Source organism: Podarcis liolepis (genome assembly GCF_965112155.1).
Source record: "Podarcis liolepis genome assembly, chromosome: 7".
Lineage (NCBI taxonomy): Eukaryota > Metazoa > Chordata > Lepidosauria > Squamata > Lacertidae > Podarcis > Podarcis liolepis.
In genome coordinates this window covers 8685301-8709566 of record NC_139561.1, presented here as the reverse complement: position 1 = coordinate 8709566, position 24266 = coordinate 8685301, and the positions used below count along the sequence as shown (strand labels likewise).

Sequence of the window (24266 nt, the reverse complement as noted above, 5' to 3'; positions counted from 1 at the left end):
TCCTTTTCTTTTCCTTTCCTTGCCTCCAAATTGGCCGTGAACACACTTGTAGAGCCAGCATTTGCGTTATCATAGTGTTGTTGTTTAGTCGTGTCCGACTCTTCGTGACCCCATGGACCAGAGCACGCCAGGCACTCCTGTCTTCCACTGCCTCACGCAGTTTGGTCAGACTCATGTTTGTAGCTTCAAGAACACTGTCCAACCATCTCGTCCTCTGCCGTCCCCTTCCCCTTGTGCCCTCCATCTTTCCCAACATCAGGGTCTTTTCCAGTGAGTCTTCTCTTCTCATGAGGTGGCCAAAGTATTGGAGCCTCAGCTTCAGGATCTGTCCTTCCAGTGAGCACTCAGGGCTGATTTCCTTCAGAATGGATAGGTTTGATCTTCTTGCAGTCCATGGGACTCTCAAGAGTCTCCTCCAGCACCATAAGTCAAAAGCATCAATTCTTCGGTGATCAGCCTTCTTTATGGTCCAGCTCTCACTTCCATGCATCACCAGTTATCATAGTAATAATAGCCATTTGGGTAGTATTAAAAATGAATTAAATATACATAAACTGAAAGCTCTTTTGGGGCCATTTGCCAGGGCGAAATTCTTTCCAATCTAGAATGTCTCACCATTCTTCCAATCCAGAATGTGTTTTATAAGGGCAAACTGAAATCTCTGTGCTCTCACCTGAGGGCCCTGCTCTGTTTTGTGGTCAAATGGGTTTCCAACCACTCTGGATTTGGCCCTCTCCACGCTCCGCTCCACAAACTCGTGATATATATCTTCTTGGACGTACGTGCGGGACCCAGCACAACAGCACTGCCCTTGGTTGAAGAACAAGGCAGAATGAGCCTGCTCAACAGCCCAGTCCACTGGAGGAGAGAAGAAAGGCACAAGTCAGGAGATCTGGAAAGATATTATCTCAACCATCAAGAGCATTAAGAATTACCAACACATCACCCCAGCTAAGATATGTTGCATGAATCCACCGTGGGGTGGCCCTGTTCTGTGGTACATGTGTAATAATAGGTCAGAATGTTTCAGGAGACTGCAGCCACTGCTAACCAGGTTATTTGTCTTGTCCCTTCTCTCGTTATCTCCTGAAAACAATAATGGCTTCATTTACAAAGAACTACTCTTGTAATTAAAGGGACGCGGGTGGCGCTGTGGGTTAAACCACAGAACCTAGGACTTGCTGATCAGAAGGTCGGCGGTTCGAATCCCCACGACGGTGTGAGCTCCCGTTGCTCGGTCCCTGCTCCTGTCAACATAGCAGTTCAAAAGCATGTCAAAGTTCAAGTAGATAAACAGGTACCGCTCTGGCAGGAAGGTAAACTGCGTTTCCGTGCGCTGCTCTGGTTTGCCAGAAGCGGCTTGCTGGCCACATGACCCGGAAGCTGTACAGTGGCTCCCTTGGCCAATAAAGCAAGATGAGCACTGCAACCCCAGAGTTGGCCACGACTGGACTTAATGGTTACCTTTACCCTTGTAACTGATAGCCGCTACTTGGCTAAAGCTAACCTATCAGTGGAAGTCCTCTACGAAGTTCTCATGGCAGGGATGGTGGTTCAAAATCTGGCCTCTTGCGCTAGCTGAAAATATGCACAAATACCTAACGTTATGAGGGGTGGATGTAAGTGGCCATTTAGAGATGAGAAGTACAATCTTAAACACTAAAGAATTATTAAGAGTCGCACTTCTGGTGAAGGAAGGCCCAGAGTGTCACCAGCCAATCCCGCGCTCCGCAGGGGCAAACCCACTCCTGTCAAGAGGGAAATGTCTCTTACTCTCGGCATCAGACATGATGATGTTTGGGCTCTTTCCACCAAGCTCAAGGGTCACCCTCTTCAGATTACTCTCTGCTGCAGCCTTCTGGATCAGGTGCCCAACCTAGAAATTGAAAGACAGGCAAGCTTGTTGTTTGGTATAAAAATAGGCTTGGCTTAAGGAACCACCACGGTGTGGCAGGCTTAGCTCTAGATTGGAGGGCTGGGGAACGGGTGGGGAGTCTCCTCTAGTGGACCTCCTCAATCGGTGTCAGAGACCAGGCTGGGGAGTACAACTCTGATGAGGAATGGCAGGAGCCTCCCCCTCCCCCTGCTCATGGCCAGGATCTTGAAACTCCACAGGAGCAGTGGAGTAGTGTTGATTTGGAACAATGGTTTGCTGAGGGGCACAGTTTGGAAGACAATAGCTGGGCGAAACCGGGAGGTGAACAGCAAGAAGAACAGGAAAAGAGTGAGCTAGCAGACTCTCTCTCACTGGAAGATGTGCAGCTTCTCAGTCCCTAGGCTAAAAGCTTAGTTAAGGTGGCTTCACAAAAGGCTCAATAATAATAATTTATTATTTATACCCCGCCCATCTGGCTGGGTTTTCCTAGCCACTCTGGGTGGCTTCCAATAAAATCTTAAAATACAATAGTTCGTCAAACATTAAAAAGCTTCCCTAAATAGGGCTGCCTTCAGATGTCTTCTAAAAGTCTGGTAGTTGTTTTTTCCTTTGACATCTGGTGGGAGGGCGTTCCACAGGGCGGGTGCCACTACCGAAAAGGCCCTCTGTCTGGTTCCCTGTAACCTCGCTTCTCGCAGTGAGGGAATCACCAGAAGGCCCTCGGCACTGGACCTCAGTGTCCGGGCAGAACAATGGGGGTGGAGACGCTCCTTTTTTATTATAAGATATTTATTAAGATTTTCAAAATATTACAAAATAAAAATAGAAAAAAGAAAAATACAAAATAAAAATAATTAAAAACAACTCAATCTTTCCATTACTTATTTTTCATTAGCTTGTTTCCCGGACCTCCTCACGCCTCCCTTTTTTGTATTCCAGTTCAGTTTGTTGGTTCAGCAAATCCTTCCCCTCTTTGTTTATCCTAATCTTTAATCTTAAAATATTATAACATTAAATCTTTACCTATTAGTAATCCATTTTTCATATTCCCTTAAAGTATTGCAGCTAAAAACCCCTTAGTTTCTATCCAACATCGTTCTAACATTCATTGATTTTACAATATTTCTGTAAATAGTCTTAATAGTTGCAGAGCCATGATGGGGCTACTTCACTTTACCTCCAACTGCTCCGAGTATCTGTTCTTGTTCTGTAGATTGTGTCTCTTTCTCTGGGCCGTGCAATCCAAAAGACAAATTTGCTATGTCTAGTATGCCTTTTGGCTCTTCTCCAGATTCCACTTCTTTCTGTAGGTCTTCCTCGTGATCTTTCAAGAACCGGTCTTTTTCATCAACTGATTTAATTTTTATCTTTCTTCCTTTGTATTTAAAGGACAGGCCTTGAGAAAATTCCCACCTGAAAAGAATTCTATTTCTTTTCAACAGGGCCACCAGATCTCCGTAGTTGAACCTTAAGTCCAATAGATATTTTGGAATATCCTTAAATATCACCACGCTTGAGTCATCAATTTCCAAAGTCTTTTGATAGTGCAGATTCAGAATTTTATCTCTCTCTTCTTTTGTTCGAAAAGTAATCAAACAGTCCCTCACCTTGTTCTTGCTTTGTCTTCTTCCAAGTCTAAATGCATTCACTATCTTAAATTCTTCCTTCCCCAAATCCTGTTGGCAAAAGTCTATGAATTCCTGTGTAAGAAAATCAGCCAGATTATCTTTCTCCCGTTCTGGTACAGCCCTAATTCTTAAATTTTTTTGTCTGTCTTTCAATTCAATCATAGACAATGTCATATCATGGTCCTCCAATTTCTTATATACTGGTGGGATCTTTTCTTGAGTAGCAGTTGCAATGTCTTTTGCTTCCTCAGCTATCTTTCAAGTCAAAGCAGATTCCTATAATATGTTTTCAATAGACTCTGTATTGGTATTCACCTTCTGTCCCAAAATATTAATACTTATTGTATTCAAATAATTTTACTTGATGCTTCCGCTACTTGTTTATTTGTCTCAGCTATCTGTTTATTTGTCTCAGCTACCTGTTTAGCTAGACTTTCCAAAGATTCATTAATTTTTCCAAGAGCCTGTGCCAGAACGTCTTCGGACGAGATAACTTTTGGGTTAACCTGTGGGAGTACGGCCCCTGATGTTCCAGATGCTCCAGAAGCTGAACCCCTTCGCTGCTGGGCAGTATCTATCCGATATTGTCTGCCAGACCTAGTGGTTTTTTCCTGCGACAGCTCTATCTTCCCTTTCCCATCTGCCATAACATTCTCATAAGAATTCAAGGTCGCTCCCACAGTTAAAAGTTTGTTTTGAAGTGGAATTTTCCTCTAAGCCAGTTGTTATTGTAACAATGTCCAGCTTCCTCTAGGGGGACACAATATCAGCCAGAACTTGCAACTTTTAAGGACAAAAATGGTCTTTATATGTCCCCCAATTCACTTAAAGACAACAGTTTCAATGCACTTAAACAGTTACTTTCAAGCCAGGAGAAGTCCAGAAACACTGTATCTCTTTTACAAAATTAGCTGTCAAAAATAGGCTTTCCACTGTGCGGCTTTCCTTATCTAGGGGCAGTCCGTTCCCAGGTTTTAGAGAGTGGATTTTAGCTTCCTTTCCCCTTTTTTTTTTTGCAGGTAAATTCAACTCAATCTTCCCCCCCTCCTCTCCTGCAATCCGGAGGGGAGACCACTTTCCAGATGTTGAGATTTAGCTCTTTTTTCAAGCGACTTTCTATGTTTCCGCTTTACAGTCTCTTTGCTTTGATCTGTTTACAATAAAGGAAGGCAGACTTCCTGGTTGTGCCTTCCCGCTCAATACTGAATTAGCTGTTTTTTCCTTTTAAATCCAATTTTGATCCTACTCACGGGTAGTTGTTTTCAGAGTCCAATTGTCCCAGGAAAAAGGCAGCGCTCTCCGATAACAGCAACGCGGCTTCGCTCCACGGAAGAAGCAATTGACTCACAGCACCGCGCCACTTCCCCGCTCTGCTCCGGAGCCCGTTGCCGGGCTCCTTTTGCCGATTGGGGGGGGCGCAAATGGTGCCCGCCGAGTCCCACGGTCACAGGCTTCACTCGCCTGTGATTTTTGAAGGGTCCCCGCTGCGCCGTAGCGGTACAGACCCGATTTCCATAGAGCCAGTTCCCTCCAAGTCAGAGGCAAGCAGCCATTACCGATGGCGCCACCCCGGGAGTCCTATTTAAATACCTTTTTCAATTCATTTGGAGACGCTCCTTCAGGTACACTGGGCCGAGGCCGTTTAGGGCTTTAAAGGTAAGCACCAACACTTTGAATTGTGCTCAGAAATGTACTGGGAGCCAATGTAGCACCAAGACCAGTGCTCAACAACTTTGGCTCATCTTCCCAAATGGGTAGATCACTGCCAGTTTATTTATAGAGGGAGTATGTTGCAATCTCTTGGAAGTTGGACGTGCCTATATTATTGCAACATAGCCTCCAAGTGGTGTTAAGATCACAAAAATACAAGAGAGATAAAATCAGTTTAAATTCACCATAAAAATAAGAAAATGTAATAAAAGCACAGAAACAAAAATATATTCACCATTTATGGATCCTTTCTGGGCCCGCCTTCCTCTGGTTTCTCCCCCCTTGAGAGAGTTCAATCCAAACTCCTTAGAGCTCTCCTACAAGTCCCCAGATGTGTTTCAAACGCATGGGTTAGACTGGAAACGGGGATGATAAGAGTGGAGGCTTATATCCACCTAACAGCAATCTATAAATGGCTGACACTGAATCTGCTCCACCGAGGAATAGCCCCACTGATCCTCTGCGACCAATTCCAGTCAGGCTGGCAGACAGCAGTCCTGAACCCCCTTCAGAAACTGGGTTTTGCCCCTCAAGCCCTTCTAAGTCTGGGGTTGGGCCAGGCAAAAGCTATAGTCAGGCAAAGAATCATAGACACTGAGAGACAATGGGAGTGCTCAAGGTGCCCTGACTATAAAATTGGAGAAATCGAGATATATATAACCGCACCTGCAGCATATCTCTTTTTTTATCCAAAAATACAAGGGCTTTTACACTCGCCAGAAGCTCGGCTCTGCCCTCACCAGTCCTGGAAGGATCCTTTAAAAAAATCCCATATGCTCACAGACTCTGTGCCTGTTCATTGGGGGAGATAGGAAGCCCAGAGCACTTGTTCTTTAGATGTCCCTTTTATGAAGAGGCACGTAGTGAGACCATTGATCCCCTGCTGGTGAGGCTTGCTGACCTCCCAGAAAAGCAAAAAAATGGCCTTTTCCTGTTAGGCAAAGATCATAAGACAACCCGGATGGTCGCCAGATTCTGTGTACAGATCTGTAGGCACAGACCATCCCCCGACCCAAACTAGTTCGTTAAGAAAATCCCCAAACTCGGTTCCATGGGTGACTCTGGGTCTTCTCTCTGCAGTAGCTTATCTTAAAGTTTTAAGTGTCTATACGCTTATCACATTTATAAATTTTAAATTTATTGTTGTACATTGTTTTAAATGTTTGTTTTCCTTCTGGGATTGTACCCCCAAGTGTGTTTTATAAGCAGGTCTCCGACCGTAATAAATTATCTATCTATCACCATAATTTTCAGGGTATGCTTTTTTATTTGCGATTCTTTTTCTTATCAGCAGCTTGGTTATAAAATGCGATCTGCCACTATGCCTACGTAAACCAACTGATCTGCGAAATTCTAAAATCATAGGAACACAGGGTTGTTATTGGCCTCACTGCACTCCAAAAGAGCCTGTGGCAGCTTGTAGCAGCCTTTCTGTGTTGTGATTATGTATTGTACCAATGGTTTAATTGTATGTTGCTAGGTTAATATTAAGGGACGAGGGTGGCACTGTGGGTTAAACCACAGAGCCTAGGACTTGCCGATCAGAAGCTCGGCGGTTCGAATCCCCGCGACGGGGAGAGCTCCCGTTGCTCGGTCCCTGCTGCTGCCAACCTAGCAGTTCGAAAGCACATCAAAGTGCAAGTAGATCAATAGGTACTACTCCAGCAGGAAGGTAAATGGCGTTTCCGTGCGCTGCTCTGGTTTGCCAGAAGCGGCTTAGTCATGCTGGCCACATGACCCGGAAGCTGTACACCGGCTCCCTACGTCGGCCAGTAAAGCGAGATGAGCGCCGCAACCCCAGAGTCGGTCATGACTGGACCTAATGGTCAGAGGTCCCTTTACCTTACGTTAATATTACACTGGATATACCGTATTTTTCGCTCTATAACACGCACCTGACCATAACACGCACATCGTTTTTAGAGGAGGAAAACAAGGGAAAAAATATTCTGAATGAAACAGTGGACGTATCATTTTTGTGCTTCATGCTGTGGCCACAGACATGTGATCTGATGGTGAATTTGGGGTGACCCAATGCAAAAATCCTGAGAATCCCTGTGGATCCATGCTTTGTAACCACGTTTTTGCACCATTGCAGCCCCAGGCAACAGTGGGTGCGTGATTTTTTTTGGGGGGGACAGGCTGTAGCCATGGACATGCTATGTGCTCTGATGGTGAATTTTGGCTGACCCAATGCAAAGATCCTGAGGATCCATGTGGATCCATGCTTTGTAACCACGTTTTTGCACCACTGCAGCCCCAGGCAACAATGGGTGTGTGATTTTGGGGGGGCAGGCTGTAGCCATAGACATGCTGTGTGCTCTGATGGTGAATTTGGGGTGACCCAATGCAAAGATCTTGAGGATCCATGTGGATCCATGCTTTGTAACCACATTTTAAGTGGGGAGGGAAGGAAAAACACAGAAGGCTAAGAATGCAGGAGAGGGCTATAACGTGAGGAAAGGAAGACAAAAGTTTCCCCCCACCCACCCAAACAAGCCAGCCACTGTTTAAGGATTTCATCCTTTTAAATGGAAGAAAGCATATTTGAATGCTGTGTGTCTCCAAAAACAAAAAGCAGGAAGTCAAATCAGAATTTTAAGCCGAACCTGTAATCTCTCTTCCCTTCACAAACATTGTTCCCTCCGGAGCAGGGACAGGATAGAGCGACGCTCTGCTTTCCTCTCTACTTGCCTGGAGGGGAGGGGCTTTCCCTGCTCTTTGTTCCGTTTGAGCAAACACAGCAACGAAACAGAGCAGGGTGGGCAGTAAGACCCTGAGGCAGAATGCAGGAAAGCAACAGCTTTCTCTCTCACGGAGCTCCCTTCTCCCTGAAGCGCGGTTTGATTTTTGCCTTATTTTTCGGCTCCAGGGACCACACATTCGCTGCATAACACGCACAGACATTTCCCCTTCCTTTTTAGGAGAAAAAATCTGCATGTTATAGAGCGAAAAATACGGTAACTGTACAGTGGTGCCTCGCAAGACGAAAGAATCTGTTCTGTGATTCTCTTCGTCTAGTGGTTTTTTCATCTTGCAAAGCAAGCCCATTGGCGGATTAGCGGATTAGCGCTATTAGCGGCTTATCTGCTGATCGGATCAGCTGATAAGTGCCTTAGCGGCTTAGAAAAAGGGGGGGGATGGAAAAAAAACCAGCAGGAACTCGCAAGACATTGTCGTCTTGCGAAGCAAGCCCATAGGAGATTCGTTTTGCGAAGCACCTCCAAAACGGAAAACTCTTTTGTCTAGCGAGTTTTCCGTCTTGCGAGGCATTCATCTTGCGGGGCACCACTGTATCTCGTTGTTTCATTTGCACAAACCGTTCTGTGATTTTCAACAAAAGAACAGTTTAGAAGAACATCGGAAGAGCCTGCTGGATGAGGCCAATGGCCCATCTAGTCCATCATCCTGTTCTCATGCTGGCCAAGAAGATGCCCCACTGGGACTGGCAGATGCCCACAAACAGGATTTGAGCACAAGAGCACCCTCCTTCTCCTGTGGTTTCTTACAATGCAAATTTAGGAACTATTAGACTTGAAGGTCATTTTACCTACACAAAGTATGATTTGGGCATATTTCAAAGTATAATACAGTCGTACCTTGGTTCTTGAATAGAATGTGTTCCGGGAGTCCGTTCGACTCCCCGAACCGTTCGAAAACCAGGGTATGGCTTCCGATTGGCTGTAGGTGCGTCCTGCAGCCAATCAGAAGCCACGCTGGACATCTGGCTCCCAAAAATCGTTCGAAAACCGGAACATTCACTTCCGGGCTTCAATAGTTTGGAAGCCGATCTGTTCGGGAGGCCAAGGCGTTTGAGATCCAAGGTACGACTGTAATTTTATTTTTAAAAAAAGAAAGAAATCAGTAAAAGTCCAAAACAAGTGGTACCTCGGGTTACATACGTTTCAGGTTACATACACTTCAGATTACAGACTCCACTAACCCAGAAATAGTACCTCGGGTTAAGAACTTTGCTTCAGGATAAGAACAGAAATTGTGCAGCGGCGGGCAGCAGCAGCAGGAGGCCCCATTAGCTAAAGTGGTGCTTCAGGTTAAGAACAGTTTCAGGTTAAGAACGGACCTCCAGAACGAATTAAGTTCTTAACCCGAGGTGCCACTGTATGCACTTCAAAATGAAACAGCACATTAAAATAATTGTCTACTTTACAGATCTGGCACAGGGTGTGACCTATCCTACACCATTCAGAAGGGAGGGAGAAAAGGGAAAGATTCGTACATGCAGATATTCCTCACCTCTGTGGAGCCAGTGAAGGCGACTTTATCCACTTCCATGTGGGAGGAAATGGCCGCCCCTGCAGTGTGCCCGTAGCCAGTTATCACATTCACAACGCCGGGCGGGAATCCAGCCTGCAGGTTTATAAAGACAAGTGAAAATCTTCACAATAGTCTTGTCCGTTCCAAAAATCAAAGGTTTGCCAGGGTGCTCAGAACCAGTGGCGTAGCGTGGGTTGTCAGCATCCGGGGCAAGGCAAGTAATTTGCGCCCCCTAACCCGTGGATTTGCGCCCCCTAACCCTAACCCCCAGATGTTGCGCCCAGTGTGGCCGGGCCCTCCCTGCACCCCCCACGCTACGCCACTGCTCAGAACTCAGCACCTCCATGTCTTCTGAGCACCCAGGCAAGGAGAAGAAGGGGAAGGGGTTAGTTTGGAGCTCACGCATCGTCCGAGTCAGCGAGCAGGACAAGGAAGGGTGAAGAACGAAGCAGAGAGTGGCAGCCCTAGAGACCTCTCTCTTAACATTTAAATTTTTATTTATTAAATTTTCATACTGCATAAAAGGGTGAGATACCATTCCAATACAAAAGAAAAAAACACACTGTCATAAACATATATAAACCTATATCCTCCCCCCCCCCTCGTGAATTCCCATCACCCCACCCTATCACTCCCCTCCACCACACCTTGACCTCATTAACTTTTAATTTCAGTACTCTCAGGAGATAAAACACGTAACTTTAGAAATTATCTGATACTTACCAATAAAGTGAAGGGAAGTCTGAGGCTTGGTGGAGCCTAAAATAACTGTGTACCATATATATGACTCTTGTAACAGCTATGTTATATGCAACTTATGTAATCTAGATTGTATTTATGTATAATCAATGAAAATTAATAAAAATGTATAAGCAAAAAAAAAAATCAGTACTCTCATTGCAATCTTTATGTTATTGAATTTTAATCTCCTTACCGCATCCTAATTGGTTTTACCCTTTCCACTTTACTCCTTTAGTCTAAGCATATCAACATGTTCTGTTTTGAACAGTGTTTATTCCTATAGTCACCCCGGAGACCTCTCTCACCTCTTTGACCAGGCTGGCCATGTACAGGCCAGTCAGAGGCGTCTGCTCAGCCAATTTCATCACCACCACGTTCCCTGTGGCCAAGGCAGGCCCCAGCTTCCAAGCCTGCATCAGCAGCGGGAAGTTCCACTGCAATAAAGGGAAAGGGACCAGATCACCATCGAGGAAACACAGGAAGAGGAGGGAATCTGGGAGGGGACGGACGGACACACGTTTTATTTATGTACAGTGAGAAAGAGTGAGTAGGTGGCACAAGGGATATGAGGGCGCTGCCCAGGAAATACAGAGCTGAGTGGGTAAAGTCCCTGAGAGTACAGTCATACCTCGCATTACAGCCGCTACAGGTTGTGTTTTTTCGGGTTGCGGACCACCAAAACCCGGAAGTACCGGAACGGGTTACTTCCGGGTTTCGGTGGTCACACATGCGTAGAAGCGCTAAATCGCTCTTTACGCATGCGCACCGAATCGCAACCCGCTCATGCGCAGACGCGGGTTGAGAACGCTGCAGGTTGCGAACGTGCATCCTGCACGGATCACATTCGCAACCCAAGTGTCCATTGTACATGCCTGCATACATCGTTTTATTTATTTATTATGCCTCCTTTCCATGGTTAAAACCATGCTCAAGGTGGCTTACAGCATGGAAAAAAGACAGCATAAAAAATAATAATAATGACAAACCTAACAAAGTACAGTGGTATTATCATGGGAATTGGGGTTGCTTGTGTGTAAACCTCCAGCTGTTCCAAACTGCTTGGGGTGGTTGCGTCTTTCCCTGACTGAGCAGCCCTTTTGCGCTGCTGCTCAGTCGCTGGCAGAACCCGTCAGTGGGTGTCTCCTAAATTTCCTCCAGCATAAGAATTCCTTAACGGACAACCTTCTCCTCGCCTCTCTGCGCGGAAGCCTTCTGCGCAGAGTGGGCATGCCAATCGGTGGTCCTCCACTCTCCTTACTTACTTCACTGGAAGAGTCTCGGAGCCTCCCCTCCGAAGTGCTCTCTGCCTCTCCCTTCTTCCTGGTGTCACCTGGACTTCTTTCCCCAGAGGACGTTCTCTCTCTTCCCTTACTGGTTCCCTCTCCGGCAGAAGCTGGGAGCCTAGCCTCTCCACTCTGCTCCGATGTCAGTTCCCTGACAGGTATCTCGGTTTTCGAGCGTCTCAGAAGCCTAATGTTTCGGTTTTCGAATGCCAAAAACCCAGAAGTAATTGCTTCAGTTTTCGAACGTGCCTCGCTTCTGCTGCGTGTTTTTCCATTTTTCCAAATGAACTTGCAGCCAGCCCTGTGCACCTCGGTTTTCGAACGTTTCAGAAGTTGAACAGTCTTCCAGAATGGATTACAGAGGTACCTCAGGTGAAGTACTTAATTCATTCCGGAGGTCCATTCTTAACCTGAAGCACCACTTTAGCTAATGGGGCCTCCCACTGCGCCGCTGGAGCACGATTTCTGTTCTCATCCTGAAGCAAAGTTCTTAACCCAAGGTACTATTTCTGGGTTAGCAGAGTCTGTAACCTGAAGCGTATGTAACCAGAGGTACCACTGTACATTCGAGAACCGAGGTACCCCTGTAGTTACATCTGGGGCAAACACTGAAGGAGAAAAGTGTTTTTAAAAAGTCTTCTGGGCTGCATCAATAGGAGTATAGCATCTAGATCAAGGGAAGTAATAGTGTCACTGTATTCTCTGGTCAGACCTCACCTGGAGTACTGTGTCCAGTTCTGGGCACCACAGTTCAAGAAGGACACTGACAAACTGGAACGTGTCCAGAGGAGGGCAACCAAAATGGTCAAAGGCCTGGAAACGATGCCTTATGAGGAACGGCTAAGGGAGCTGGGCATGTTTAGCCTGGAGAAGAGGAGGTTAAGGGGTGATATGATAGCCATGTTCAAATATATAAAAGGATGTCACATAGAGGAGGGAGAAAGGTTGTTTTCTGCTGCTCCAGAGAAGCGGACACGGAGCAATGGATCCAAACTACAAGAAAGAAGATTTCCACCTAAACATTAGGAAGAACTTCCTGACAGTAAGAGCTGTTTGACAGTGGAATTTGCTGCCAAGGAGTGTGGTGGAGTCTCCTACTTTGGAGGTCTTTAAGCAGAGGCTTGACAACCATATGTCAGGAGTGCTCTGATGGGGTTTCCTGCTTGGCAGGGGGTTGGACTCAATGGCCCTTGTGGTCTCTTCCAACTCTATGATTCTATGATTCTAAAAACTCCTCCTTCCTCTTTCCCCACTGACAGGAGCTTGTGTGTGTTGGGGGGGGGGAGAGTGGGATGACAGGGTGAGCATGGTGCCCAAACCTAGAGGAGGCAGTGAGCAGAACACAAAAGTCTTCTGGCTTCCCTGGCTCTGGAGACAGACCTGCTTCCATCTTCCAGCAGCGCCCTTACTTACCGGAATGATCTGTCCGCAGATCCCCACTGGCTCATGACGGGTATAGGTGAAGAAGTCCCCATCGAGAGGAATGGTCTTCCCTTGGATTTTGTCAGCCCAGCCAGCATAGTACCTGACGGAGAACAATTAATAATAATAATAAATTTTATTTATACCCCACCCTCTCCAGCCAAGACCGGGCTCAGAGCGGCTAACAACCGATATAAAAACAAATTGATTGAAATACAGCTTAAAAACAAGATTAAAAGACAACATTAAAACATCAAAATATAAAAATACAGCCTCATTTCAATGGAAACTCAAATCCAAAACTTTTTATGGGGGGATGAAAACGTCAAGTCTTCACCAAGGCTAACTTTCCAGACTGGTCCTATATGGGCCAGAAAAAAGCCAGGGAAGTCCCCAAATAGGAGTTCCATCACAGAAGGAGAAAGGAAAAGAAAGAGGGGGAATCAAATTGATGCCGGGTGGAACAACTCTGTCTTACGGGCCCTGCGGAAAGAAATCAGATCCTGCAGGGCCCTGGTCTCATGAGACAGAGCATTCCACCAGGCTGGAGCCAGCGCTGAGAAGGCCCTGGCTCTGGTTGAGGCTAATCTAACTTCCTTAGGGCCCGGGACCACTAGGGTGTTGCTATTTATGGACCTTAAGGTCCTCCGTGGGGGTATCACATCAGTTTGACACACACACACACACACACACACTCCATAGACATCAGTGCAGGACATAGTTAAACAATGGAATGCCCTTCTTCTGCAGGAGGCTATCAATGGCTACTAGCCCAGTTGGCTAAGCTCTGCCTCCACAGTCAGAGGCAGCAAGGGTTGCTAGAAATTGCAGGAGGGAGTGCACTCTTGTGTTCAGGTCCTGCTTGCCCACAGCTGTCAACTTTTCCCTTTTCTTGCGAGGAATCCTATTCGAAATAAGGGAATTTCCCTTAAAAAAAGGGAAACGTTGACAGCTATGCGCTTGCCAGTTTCCCATTGGGGCATCTGGTTGGACACTGTGAGAACAGGACGCTGGACTAGATGGGCCCAGTTTGGCCTGATCCAGCCGGCTCTTCACAAGTTGTTGCGAAATTGACAGGCCTATTGTTTTAATTCTTCGTGTAATGTTCTTATACCCCACCCAGCTAACCATACTAAAACACAATACAATCGCATAAAGCAATTAGAACAATGTATAATTCAAAAACAGGGACGCTGGTGGCGCTGTGGGTTAAACCACAGAGCCTAGGACTTGCTGATCAGAAGGTTGGCGGTTCGAATCCCCACGGCGGGGTGAGCTCCCGTTGCTCGGTCCCTGCTCCCGCCAACCTAGCAATTCGAAAGCACGTCAAAGTGCAAGTTGATAAATAGGTACCGCTCTGGCGGGAAGGCAAACGGCGTTTCCGTGTGCTGCTCTTGTTCGCCAGAAGTGGCTTAGTCATGCTGGCCACATGACCCGGAAGCTGTACACCGGCCCTCAGCCAGTAAAGCGAGATGAGCGCCGCAACCCCAGAGTCGGCCACGACTGGACCTAATGGTCAGGGGTCCCTTTACCTTTATAATTCAATAACAATTCCCAAAGACAATGCCATTCCTGTAAAAGTGTTCAGATAACTACCAAAGGCTTGGCAAAATAAAGAACCTTTAAGCCGATGCCCAAACATCAACAGCATGGAAGACCATCAAATCTCAGTCAGGAGAAGTTCCTATGTGGAGAGGCACCACAGAGAAGACCCTGCATGTGTCCCCAGGGCCCCCTCCCCATTCCTCGCTCACTTATGGCACCGCTAGCAGAGCCTCCCTGACGATCTTAAAACTCAGGACAGAAAGTATTGGGGGAGCACTGACAATTCCCTAAGAATGGATGAATGAAAAAGAGCAACAGCAAATAAATTAAGACTGAAGTGATTGAAATCATTGGGCCTTTTTTAAAAAAATAAGAGCGCGGCACGCACGCACGCACACAGCGTTTCAGATGATTTTGGTAAAGCCTGGAGACCATTCATTGAATTTTATAATACAGAACAAAATAAATACAGCTGTTGCGTTCCATATTGCCTTATTAATTTTCTTTTCTTCTGATCCGTGAATAGGCATCTGCGCTTACACTGGTTTTTTCCATAGTGCAGTTATTGACTTTTATTACTCTTATCTGTCAACAGGCATATATACTTAACTTTGTTTTCAATGAGCCAGTATAAATGCATAAAGATCAGACTCATCCCATGTGAGTGACTGTTCGCAACCAAGAGTCTGCTGAAATCAAGAGTTGAGCTGGTCTGTAGCACCGGTTCTTAGGGAAAGCACTAAGGAATAACAGCTATTCACAGCTACACCAGGAGTCTATTTCTTAGCTAACCTCCAAACTATCTCCAGAACCTATACAAAACTGTGAGCAATGCAGCTGAGCGCACACACCACACCAGGAACAGCTCCTGTGCAATTCCTCTTTACTTCCATGAGGTTTGTGCAGGACAGACACACCAAACTCCAATGCTCTCATGTTCCTCCCATGCCTGTTTAACGGTCAGGGCTACATAGAATCACATAATGGTATAGCTGAAAGAGGCCCCAAAGTGTCATATAATACAAGCCCCTGCACGATTACGCCTCCTTACCGCAGGTGTTTGACAACCATGTCTAAATCCACCAGATAGGCGATCGAGTATGGCTTGCCGTTGTCCAAAGTTTCCAGGGCCTGCGAACAAACGAAAATCAGCGTTACAACTTTGATTGCTTTCAAGGAGGATACAGATAATTTTTGAGAGGATAAGGCTATCGATGGCTACTAGTCATGATGGTGTCAGTTTGCATTTCTTAGTACAGACACTATTGATCGGATGTATAGAGAGCTTTCATATTCGACTTAATTCCAGAGGGTTCTGGAAGCTTCTCTGTGTGAAAAAAACAAGCAGAGACTTCATGTTGTTTGGGTTATTCCTCCAGAGAAGCTGAGTACAGCTGGTTTAAATTGGTTCTGTTATCTCTTTCTGTCAATGTCATGCTGACTATAATAGTAGGGCCAGAAGGAGCTTGGGTTTTACATTTTCTCGTTCTATCTCTTTTCTGTCTGGTGTGGTGTTCTGTATATAGTGTTAAGGTTTAGTCTTATTATAAGTTATTGTGAGCTTTAAGTTAAGTCTGCTGCAACTGGATTTCTTATTGGACAGTGCCAATCCTGAATGTATTGGATTTGTGACCATTATGCTCATTTGCCTTCAATAGCAGTAAAGCTCTGCTGGGTGAAATATAATTGCCTCTGGTCTATTTTATGGGAATCCTGCAACGCGTTTAAGTTGTTACTCTGCTAAATATACATTGGAATCTACTCTGGATGAATATTGAGTAGAATTTCAATGTCAGATGACTACAACCTACTTTGAGGATCGGAAGCAGCAGACCTCTAAATACCAATTTCTGGGGCACGCGGATGAGGGGAGAGCGTTCTTGCACGCAGGCGCCTCGTGGGTCATTGTGAGACTTGCTGAAATAGATTGGCCTCTTGTCTGATTCTTCCCACCCCACTGCCTGTTCCTGTTTTGAGGAAACAGATGCTACTAGGCACTTCCAAAAGTGAGACCTTCAGGTGTAGGTCAGTATATAAACTCAATGAAGAAGAAGAAGAAGAGAAAGGATCCAAAAGAGGAAAAGAGGAGAATGCACCTGGGGGAAAAAAGTTCAAAACATACCGCCAGGTATGCACGATCCCTCTCAACCAGATCAGCGAGGCGGTGCAAGAGTTTGCCCCGGTGGGCGGCGTCCATCCGCCTCCAGGGAGATCCAAATTTGAACGCCTCTTTGGCTGCCTGAACAGCTTTGTCTACGTCGGCCTGGAAGAGAATCAAGGTGGGACACAATGAGCAGGCAAATCCGCAAGCAGATCTGAGACTCTGGAGAACTGCTCATTCAGGTTTGGTGTAATCGAGAGGCAGAGATGCAGAACCTGAAGAAAGCGGCAAGCCCTAAGGTGGTAAATTGCTGCTCTACCTGTTCCTATAGGCTCACGGAAGCTTAAAATACAGGAATAGACACACTGCTACGACCCCAAATGCCATTGTAGGCTAGTATCTTTATTAAGGACACACACACCCCGCAAAAAGAAGGGTCGCCAAGTTGCAACAAGCTCCTGAATCTGCCAGAACTTGCCAAGGCTCCATTTAAGCAGAAGAAAGCAGAGGACTAAATCAAAGCCCTCAAAAGTACCAAGAACCATAAAACTTAAAGGTGCCACGTGACTCTTTGAGTCCAAGCTACCTGGGAGATTGTATCTCCTCATAAAAACCTGCCTGAGGGCTAAGATCTTCCAGTGAGTGTCAACATCAGAGGAACGGCTGGTGGTGACACCAAGCTAGTCTACAGCATCTTCCCATTCTTCCATGGTGAGGGCATCAAGTCTAGGTCTCAGGAAAGCAAGAGATCCGCTGAGGCAGTGTCTCTGTGAGAGGGACAGGGAGCCTGTGGTCTTCCAGATGTTGCCGGACTACAACTCCCATCACCCCTGACTCCTGCACACACTGCGTAGTGGTAAGGGGAGGTGGAGTCCAACAGCCATTGGAGGTGGAGTCTCAGGTTCCCCATCCATGCGCTTTGGTATCGAACGACAGAACCATTTGCCCACTAAGGAAAATTACGTCTCTCAGAAGAATGTTTCCTACCATCTTATCTACAAGATCCAACAACTCTAAAATGTAAGAGAGCTTTTTTTATATACAGTGGTACCTCTGGTTACGAACTTAATTCTTTGCGGAGGTCCTTTCTTAACCTGAATCCGTTCTTAACCTGAGGTACCACTTTAGCTAATGGGGCCTCCCGCTGCCGCTGCACGGTTTTTGTTCTCATCCTGAGGTAAAGTCCTTAACCCGAGGTACTACTTCCGGGTTAGCGGAGTCTGTAACCCAAAGTGTTTTTAACCCGAGGTACCACTGTAACAATTTTTCACCCAGTGAGCTTCACAGCCGAACAGGCATTTGAACCCTGGTCTACCAGGTCCTAGTCCAACACCAACTGCTACTATATGGACTTGTCAGTATTGATGCAATGGTTCTTGCATTGCTCTTCTACTTTGTTATCATCTCAGTACAGTGGTACCTCGGGTTAAGTACTTAATTCGTTCCGGAGGTCCGTTCTTAACCTGAAACTGCTCTTAACCTGAAGCACCACTTTAGCTAATGGGGCCTCCCGCTGCTGCCGCGCCGCCGGGGCACAATTTCTGTTCTCATCCTGAAGCAAAGTTCTTAACCTGAAGCAATATTTCTGGGTTAGCGGAGTCTGTAACCTGAAGCGTATGTAACCCAAGGTACCACTGTAAATTTTCCTCCCAGAGGACTGAAACAACCTGATGTCAGAAAAGTCCACCGAACCTGTAGCAGCTGCCGTTAAACTGAGGACCTCTGAGCCTTGTTTTAAGTGGATTTGTTGTTTTTTGTGTTTTAAACCGTTTTTAATCATTTCATGTGCAAATTTCCTAGAAATGGTAGTTTAGAAGGTGAGATAATAAACAGTAGTAGTAGTAGTAGTGCTAATAATAATAATAATAATAATAATAATAATAATAAAGAATTGCCTGCAAATAAGATGTGTGGGCAAGATTGCAGACAAAAATGTGTGTGTTAGGAGAAATGCAAAATAAAACACTGACAAACTTTCACAACTGCAGGTAGGTAGCCGTGTTGGTCTGCCATAGTCAAAATAAAAAAAATTCCTTCCAGTAGCACCTTAAAGACCAACTAAGTTAGTTCTTGGTATGAGCTTTCGTGTGCATGCACACTTCTTCAGATACCTTTTTCAGAGACCTTTTTCTTTCTTAACTGAGGCTGATGCAGTTTCCTAAGTTTAGGAAAATGAGAATCTGAGAGAAGCCCAGACTGACAGATCTCCCCACTCTTCCTGCTTGCTCACTCTTCCTGGCCAGATACTACGCAGTTAATTATTCCTCCCTGGGTGCTGCCTGCAGGGAACAAGCTCCTGGGTGCTGTACAGTTTTTGCTGTGTCATTCCTGTTTGCTAACCCAGCATCTGCCCAGATATAACATTACCATGTGAAAAGGAACAGCCACATATGTGCTGCCAAAGCGCAGCCGTATAAAGGCCGGTGCCCTGGTAAAACAAGGAAATGTTTACTCTGTGTGTGGCCGTCTGCCAGGAGCAGCCTGTTTGTTTCGCAATCTCTGATTAAGGCCAGACAATCAGACGGTTTCTATGTTGCTGGAAAGTTAGGTTTGGTGTAATCGAGAGGCAGAGATGCAGAACCTGAAGAAAGCGGCAAGCCCTTAGGTGGTAAATTGCTGCTCTACCTGTTCCTATAGGCTCACGGAAGCTTAAAATACAGGAATAGACACACTGATATGACCCCAAATGCCATTGTAGGCCAGTATCTTTATTAAGGGCACATACCCCTTGCAAAAAGGAGGGTCGCCAAGTTGCAACAAGCTCCTGAATCTGCCAGAACTTGCCAAGGCTCCATTTAAGCAGAAGGAAGCAGAGGACTAAATCAAAGCCCTCAAAAGTACCAAGAACCATAAAACTTAAAGATGCCACGTGACTCTTTGAGTCCAAGCTACCTGGGAGATTGTATCTCCTCATAAAAACCTGCCTGAGGGCTAAGATCTTCTAGTGAGCGTCAACATCAGAGGAACGGCTGGTGGTGGCACAAGAGATTTTCCTGTGTCCAGCGGCGTAGCGTGGGTTGGCAGTAATTTGCGCCCCCTAACCCGGGGCAAGGCAAGTAATTTGCGCCCCCTAACCCAGGGCAAGGCAAGTAATTTGCGCCCCCTAACCCGGGGCAAGGCAAGTAATTTGCGCCCCCTAACCTGGGGCAAGGCAAGTAATTTGCGCCCCCTAACCCCTAACCTGCCGCCGCTGCCAGCTTCTTCTTGCTGCTGCCTGGTCTGGTCTGGTGTGGTTCTCTCCCGCGCTCAGCGCTGCGCTGGGTGGCCGCTGCACTGTCCCTCCCCCAGATAGTCCCTCGCTCTCTCTCCGCACCGCACGCCTGGCACCCACCCCCTCCACAGTGGGCGACGACCCGGCGGCTCGGATCGGATTCACACAGCCAGCATTGCAGTGAGAGAGAGTGAGTGAGCCAGGTAGGGGCAGAGAGCTGCGAGTGCGAGCGCGCCCCCAGATGTTGCGGCCGGTGCGGCCGGCCCCCCCTGCACCCCCCACGCTACGCCACTGCCTGTGTCTGCTCCCAGATTGTGGGATTTCTTCCAACGAGAGGCCAGACTGGCAGGCTGAGACATTTCTGCCCAGACAGGTCCTTGGAAACTGAGGTGCAGGTGCTGCTAACCACAGCTGTCAGGGAAAATTAGGTTTTAATTGCTGGTCGTAAATTTATTTATTTCAACTACTTATATTTTATAATGATGTTCTTAACTGTGGGAAGCCGCTTTGAATCCCAGCTTGGGAGAAAGGCAGGATGTAAATAAGAAATAATAGTAAATACCGTATTTTTTGCACCATAACACTCACTTTTTCCTCCTAGAAAGTAAGGGGAAATGTCTGTGCGTGTTATGGAGCGAATGCCTGCGGGTGGCGGGGGGGGATCTGCTGCAGTCGTGAGCAGAGGATCCATGGTTCCCCTTCCTTCCCTCCTCCGTGGTTACAAAGCATGGATCCACATGGATCCTCAGGATTTTTGCATTGGGCTACTCCAAACTCACTGTCAGATCACATGTCTGTGGTCACAGCATGAACCACAAAAATCATATATCCACTATTTCGTTTAGAATATTTTTTTTCTTGTTTTCCTCCTCTAAAAGCTACGTGCGTGTTATGGTCAGGTGCGTGTTATAGAGCGAAAAATACGGTACCTTAACAGTCAGTTTTGCAACAAGACTTGTGATATTATTCTTACCACGTGCCAGGGGCGAGGCCGAAATACAGATAGTACAATCCAGTACTACAGGGATGTCCAACAGATTGATCGTGATCTACTGGTAGATCCCAATGAGGTTTTGGTAGAGCTCTGGCTCCCTTTCCGTAGCATCGCTACAACTGACGCCTGCCTCCCCTCCATGGTTGTATGATCTCTCAAAGACGGAGCTTTCTCTGTGCAATCTTTTTGTGAGTGACTTTACCCCTTTTCCCCATGCCTTTAACCCTCCCAAAAAGTGGAACCCCCCAAAAAAGCTTATTTTTTAACCTCCCAAAAACCGGGGCTCTTCTCCTCCCCTAAAAAAGCTCAGCAACTTTGAGCTGAACCCCCCCAAAATGGGGGTAATCACTGCCAGTTTATAATTCTGAAAGTAGATTGCAGTCTCTTGAGAGTTGGCCCCCCCGAGTGTACTAGATGGTCTGATTCCATTTAAAGGCAGCTGCTATTGTTCCAACTTGCTAACCTTTGCCAACCTGGTGCTTTTCAAAATATCTGGAGGAGACTGGGTTGGCAAAGGCGACACGAAGCATAAACAAACTGGGACAGGCATTTCCCCTGACCCCACTGATGTGGTACCTTGTCTCCTTCTGCAACCTGGCAGATAACCTCCCCTGTGGACGGGTTGACGGTCGGGAATGTCTTCTTGCTGGCTGCATCGTGCCATTCATTGTTGATGAAGATCTGAAATTGAAAACGTGGACTGTAAGCTTTCGGGGCGCAAACGCTTCACAGCGACAGCTGACGGCGAAGAGATCGATGCTTCAGGAACCAACACACAGCTAGGCGGAACCTTAGTGTTGAGGGGCAGATTTGGGAGTGCCATTCCCCTCCTGAAGTAACCCCATAAAAGGTAAAGGGACCCCTGACCATTAGGTCCAGTCATGGCCGACTCTGGGGTTGCGGCGCTCATCTCACTTTATTGGCAGAGGGAGCCGGAGTACAGCTTCCGGGTCATGTGGCCAGCATGACTAAGCCGCTTCTGGCAAACCAGAGCAGCGCACGAAAATGCTGTTTACCTTCCCGCCGGAGTGGTACCTATTTATCTACTTGCGCTTTGACGTGCTTTTGAACTGCTAGGTTGGCAGGAGCTGGGACTGAGCAATAGGAGCTCACCCCATTGCAGGGATTCGAACTGCCAACCTTCTGATCGGCAAGCCCTAGGCCCTGTGGTTTAACCCACAGCGCCACCTGCGTCCCTATCGTAAACCCCACTGTAAACGAAGACCCACAGATGCTCAAATACTGAAGTGGACCCTCAAGCACTACCCTGAACGAAAGAAATTTCAAGAAGTGGCCTGAACTTAAGCATTAAAAGAAAGCAAGAGAGCAAGAAATATTGGCCTATTCAAAACAGCTGCTGCCCTAGGTGTTAATATTCTTTAGCCATTTATGAAAAACCTTTGATACATACAGCAACCGTTGATTCAGAAACTGCCGCCCAGCTCATTTACCCAGCACAAACAGAGATAAGAACCAGAGATAAGCACTTATCAGAGCGTAGCAAAAGGGACAATACCCGCTTCCAAAACAAGTAACTGATTCAGGAAAAAAATAAGAAGTGGCCCAAGCATGCCTGACAGCTTGCAACACAAAAAAATAGCTAAGATGTTTGCCAATAAAAATAAATACAACCCGCCATTTACAGCAAGGATAATTGCTGCCCCGATCTTCCCGGTTGCTTGGGGGGGAGAAGGCAATCTTTGTGGCCCCTTTTCAAATGCCAGCAGCTGTCCCATAGTGCTAGTTATAATACAATTTGGCCCAGATATTGTAATACTGTAGTAGTAGTGGTGGTAATAATAATAATAATAATAATAATAATAATAATAATAATAATAATAATAATAATTTATTTATACCCTGCCCTCCCTGGCCAGAGCCGGGCTCAGGGCGGCTAACACCAATAAAATTACAATAAAACATAATAGGGGACGACAACAAACAAATCAACACCCTGTTTATTAAAATATGGGTTAAAATACAATTTTAAATGCAGCCTCATTTTAATAAATCAAAACCATAAGGGGAGGGAAACCAAAGGTCAGACTGAGTCCAAACCAAAGGCCAGGAGGAACAGCTCTGTCTTGCAGGCTCTGCGGAAAGATGTCAAGTCCTGCAGGGCCCTAGTCTCTTGTGACAGAGCGTTCCACCAAGTCGGGGCCAGTACTGAAAAGGCCCTGGCCCTAGTTGAGACCAATCTAACCACCTTGAGGCTTGGGACCTCCAAAGTGTTGTTATTTGTGGACCTTAAGGTCCTCCGCGGGGCATACCAGGAGAGGTGGTCCCATATTGTGTGTCCTAGGTTCATTTTGACAGCAGCTCCGAACAGCTGACAAAATTGTACACATACAGGAAGCATTTGTTTGGTCTGCATTCTTAACTAAACCAACTCGATTTGCACTTTGTATATTAATACACGGACCTCTTAACCTTTTAGAATTTGCATTTCTCTGACTTGGGCAATACAGTTCCTGTTTCACAATCCATTCAAAATGTGTATTTCACTGCCCGGATTATGTGATAAAATACATATTTAAGGACATATCTGAAGAAAAATGTGCATATGAATTTTCATACAGATTTAAAAAGAAATCTCAGACTAATGCAATAACTAGACCAAATGTCCTAGTGAACAAACACAGAGCTACAATTTCCAGTGTGGTTTAACAAGCAATCCCTCCTCCCAGGGAACTCTGGGAATTGAAACACTGTTTGTCAGCTGCTTGGTTTCAAAAGTGAGACGAAAAGGAAGGTGGAAGTTTTGGGAAGAAGCTAGCTCCTGCTCCCAGCTGCGGAAGAGTTCAAAAGCCAAACTTTTACAATCTGGGGCTGTAAACTGAGAGGTCAGGGTATCTTGCCAAGTGCTGCATAACTCACACAAAAAAATTCCAGATCAACATTTTCTCTACAATGAACAAGGATGAAGTCTGATTGTTTGTTTCGTAGAAGGCAGATTACGGAGGACGCATGATAAGAGTGCATATCTACTTACGCAACCTTCCTAATCTGGGAACTGAAGAACGGAACCTATGCTAGCAAGTCTTGTAGTAAACCAATATAAAGTAAGCAGCACATAAGCGGCACACAAAACACTACCAAATCATTCTGCGTTCTAAATCTTATATTAATAATCCAAAAATTGAGAGAGCGATGTACCAGATCTACTCTTGTCTTGAGCCTTTATTCATTTACTTAGCATATGAAGTTGAATGTATGTAAATACACCAAAATCTTGAGAGAGAATTTCCTGAAGAAATAAATTACCGTATTTTTTGCTCTATACGACTCACTTTTTCCCTCCTAAAAAGTAAGGGGAAATGTGTGTGTGTCTTATGGAGCGAATGCAGGCTGCGCAGCTATCCCAAAAGCCAGAACAGCAAGAGGGATTGCTGCTTTCACTGCGCAGCGATCCCTCTTGCTGTTCTGGCTTCTGAGATTCAGAATATTTTTTTTTCTTGTTTTCCGCCTCCAAAAACTAGG

The 24266-nt window shown here is 46.1% G+C and overlaps 1 protein-coding gene and 1 long non-coding RNA gene across 2 annotated transcripts in view; one reads left to right on the top strand and one right to left on the bottom strand.

Moving 5' to 3' along the window:
• ALDH2 (aldehyde dehydrogenase 2 family member) overlaps window positions 1-24266 on the bottom strand; it is a 36649-nt gene that overhangs the window by 5560 nt on the left and 6823 nt on the right. The window contains exons 2-9 of the mRNA XM_083514291.1: window positions 21363-21467; window positions 16603-16743; window positions 15532-15611; window positions 12927-13038; window positions 10536-10664; window positions 9469-9582; window positions 1774-1876; window positions 674-858 (exon numbers count right to left, since the gene is read on the bottom strand). Coding sequence (XP_083370417.1) covers window positions 674-858; window positions 1774-1876; window positions 9469-9582; window positions 10536-10664; window positions 12927-13038; window positions 15532-15611; window positions 16603-16743; window positions 21363-21467 — 969 coding nt within the window. The remainder of the gene's footprint in view (window positions 1-673; window positions 859-1773; window positions 1877-9468; window positions 9583-10535; window positions 10665-12926; window positions 13039-15531; window positions 15612-16602; window positions 16744-21362; window positions 21468-24266) is intronic.
• Window positions 11046-12154, top strand: LOC310712024. Its single transcript, XR_014528738.1, has 2 exons — window positions 11046-11232; window positions 11672-12154. It is a non-coding gene; the product is annotated as an uncharacterized lncRNA (long non-coding RNA).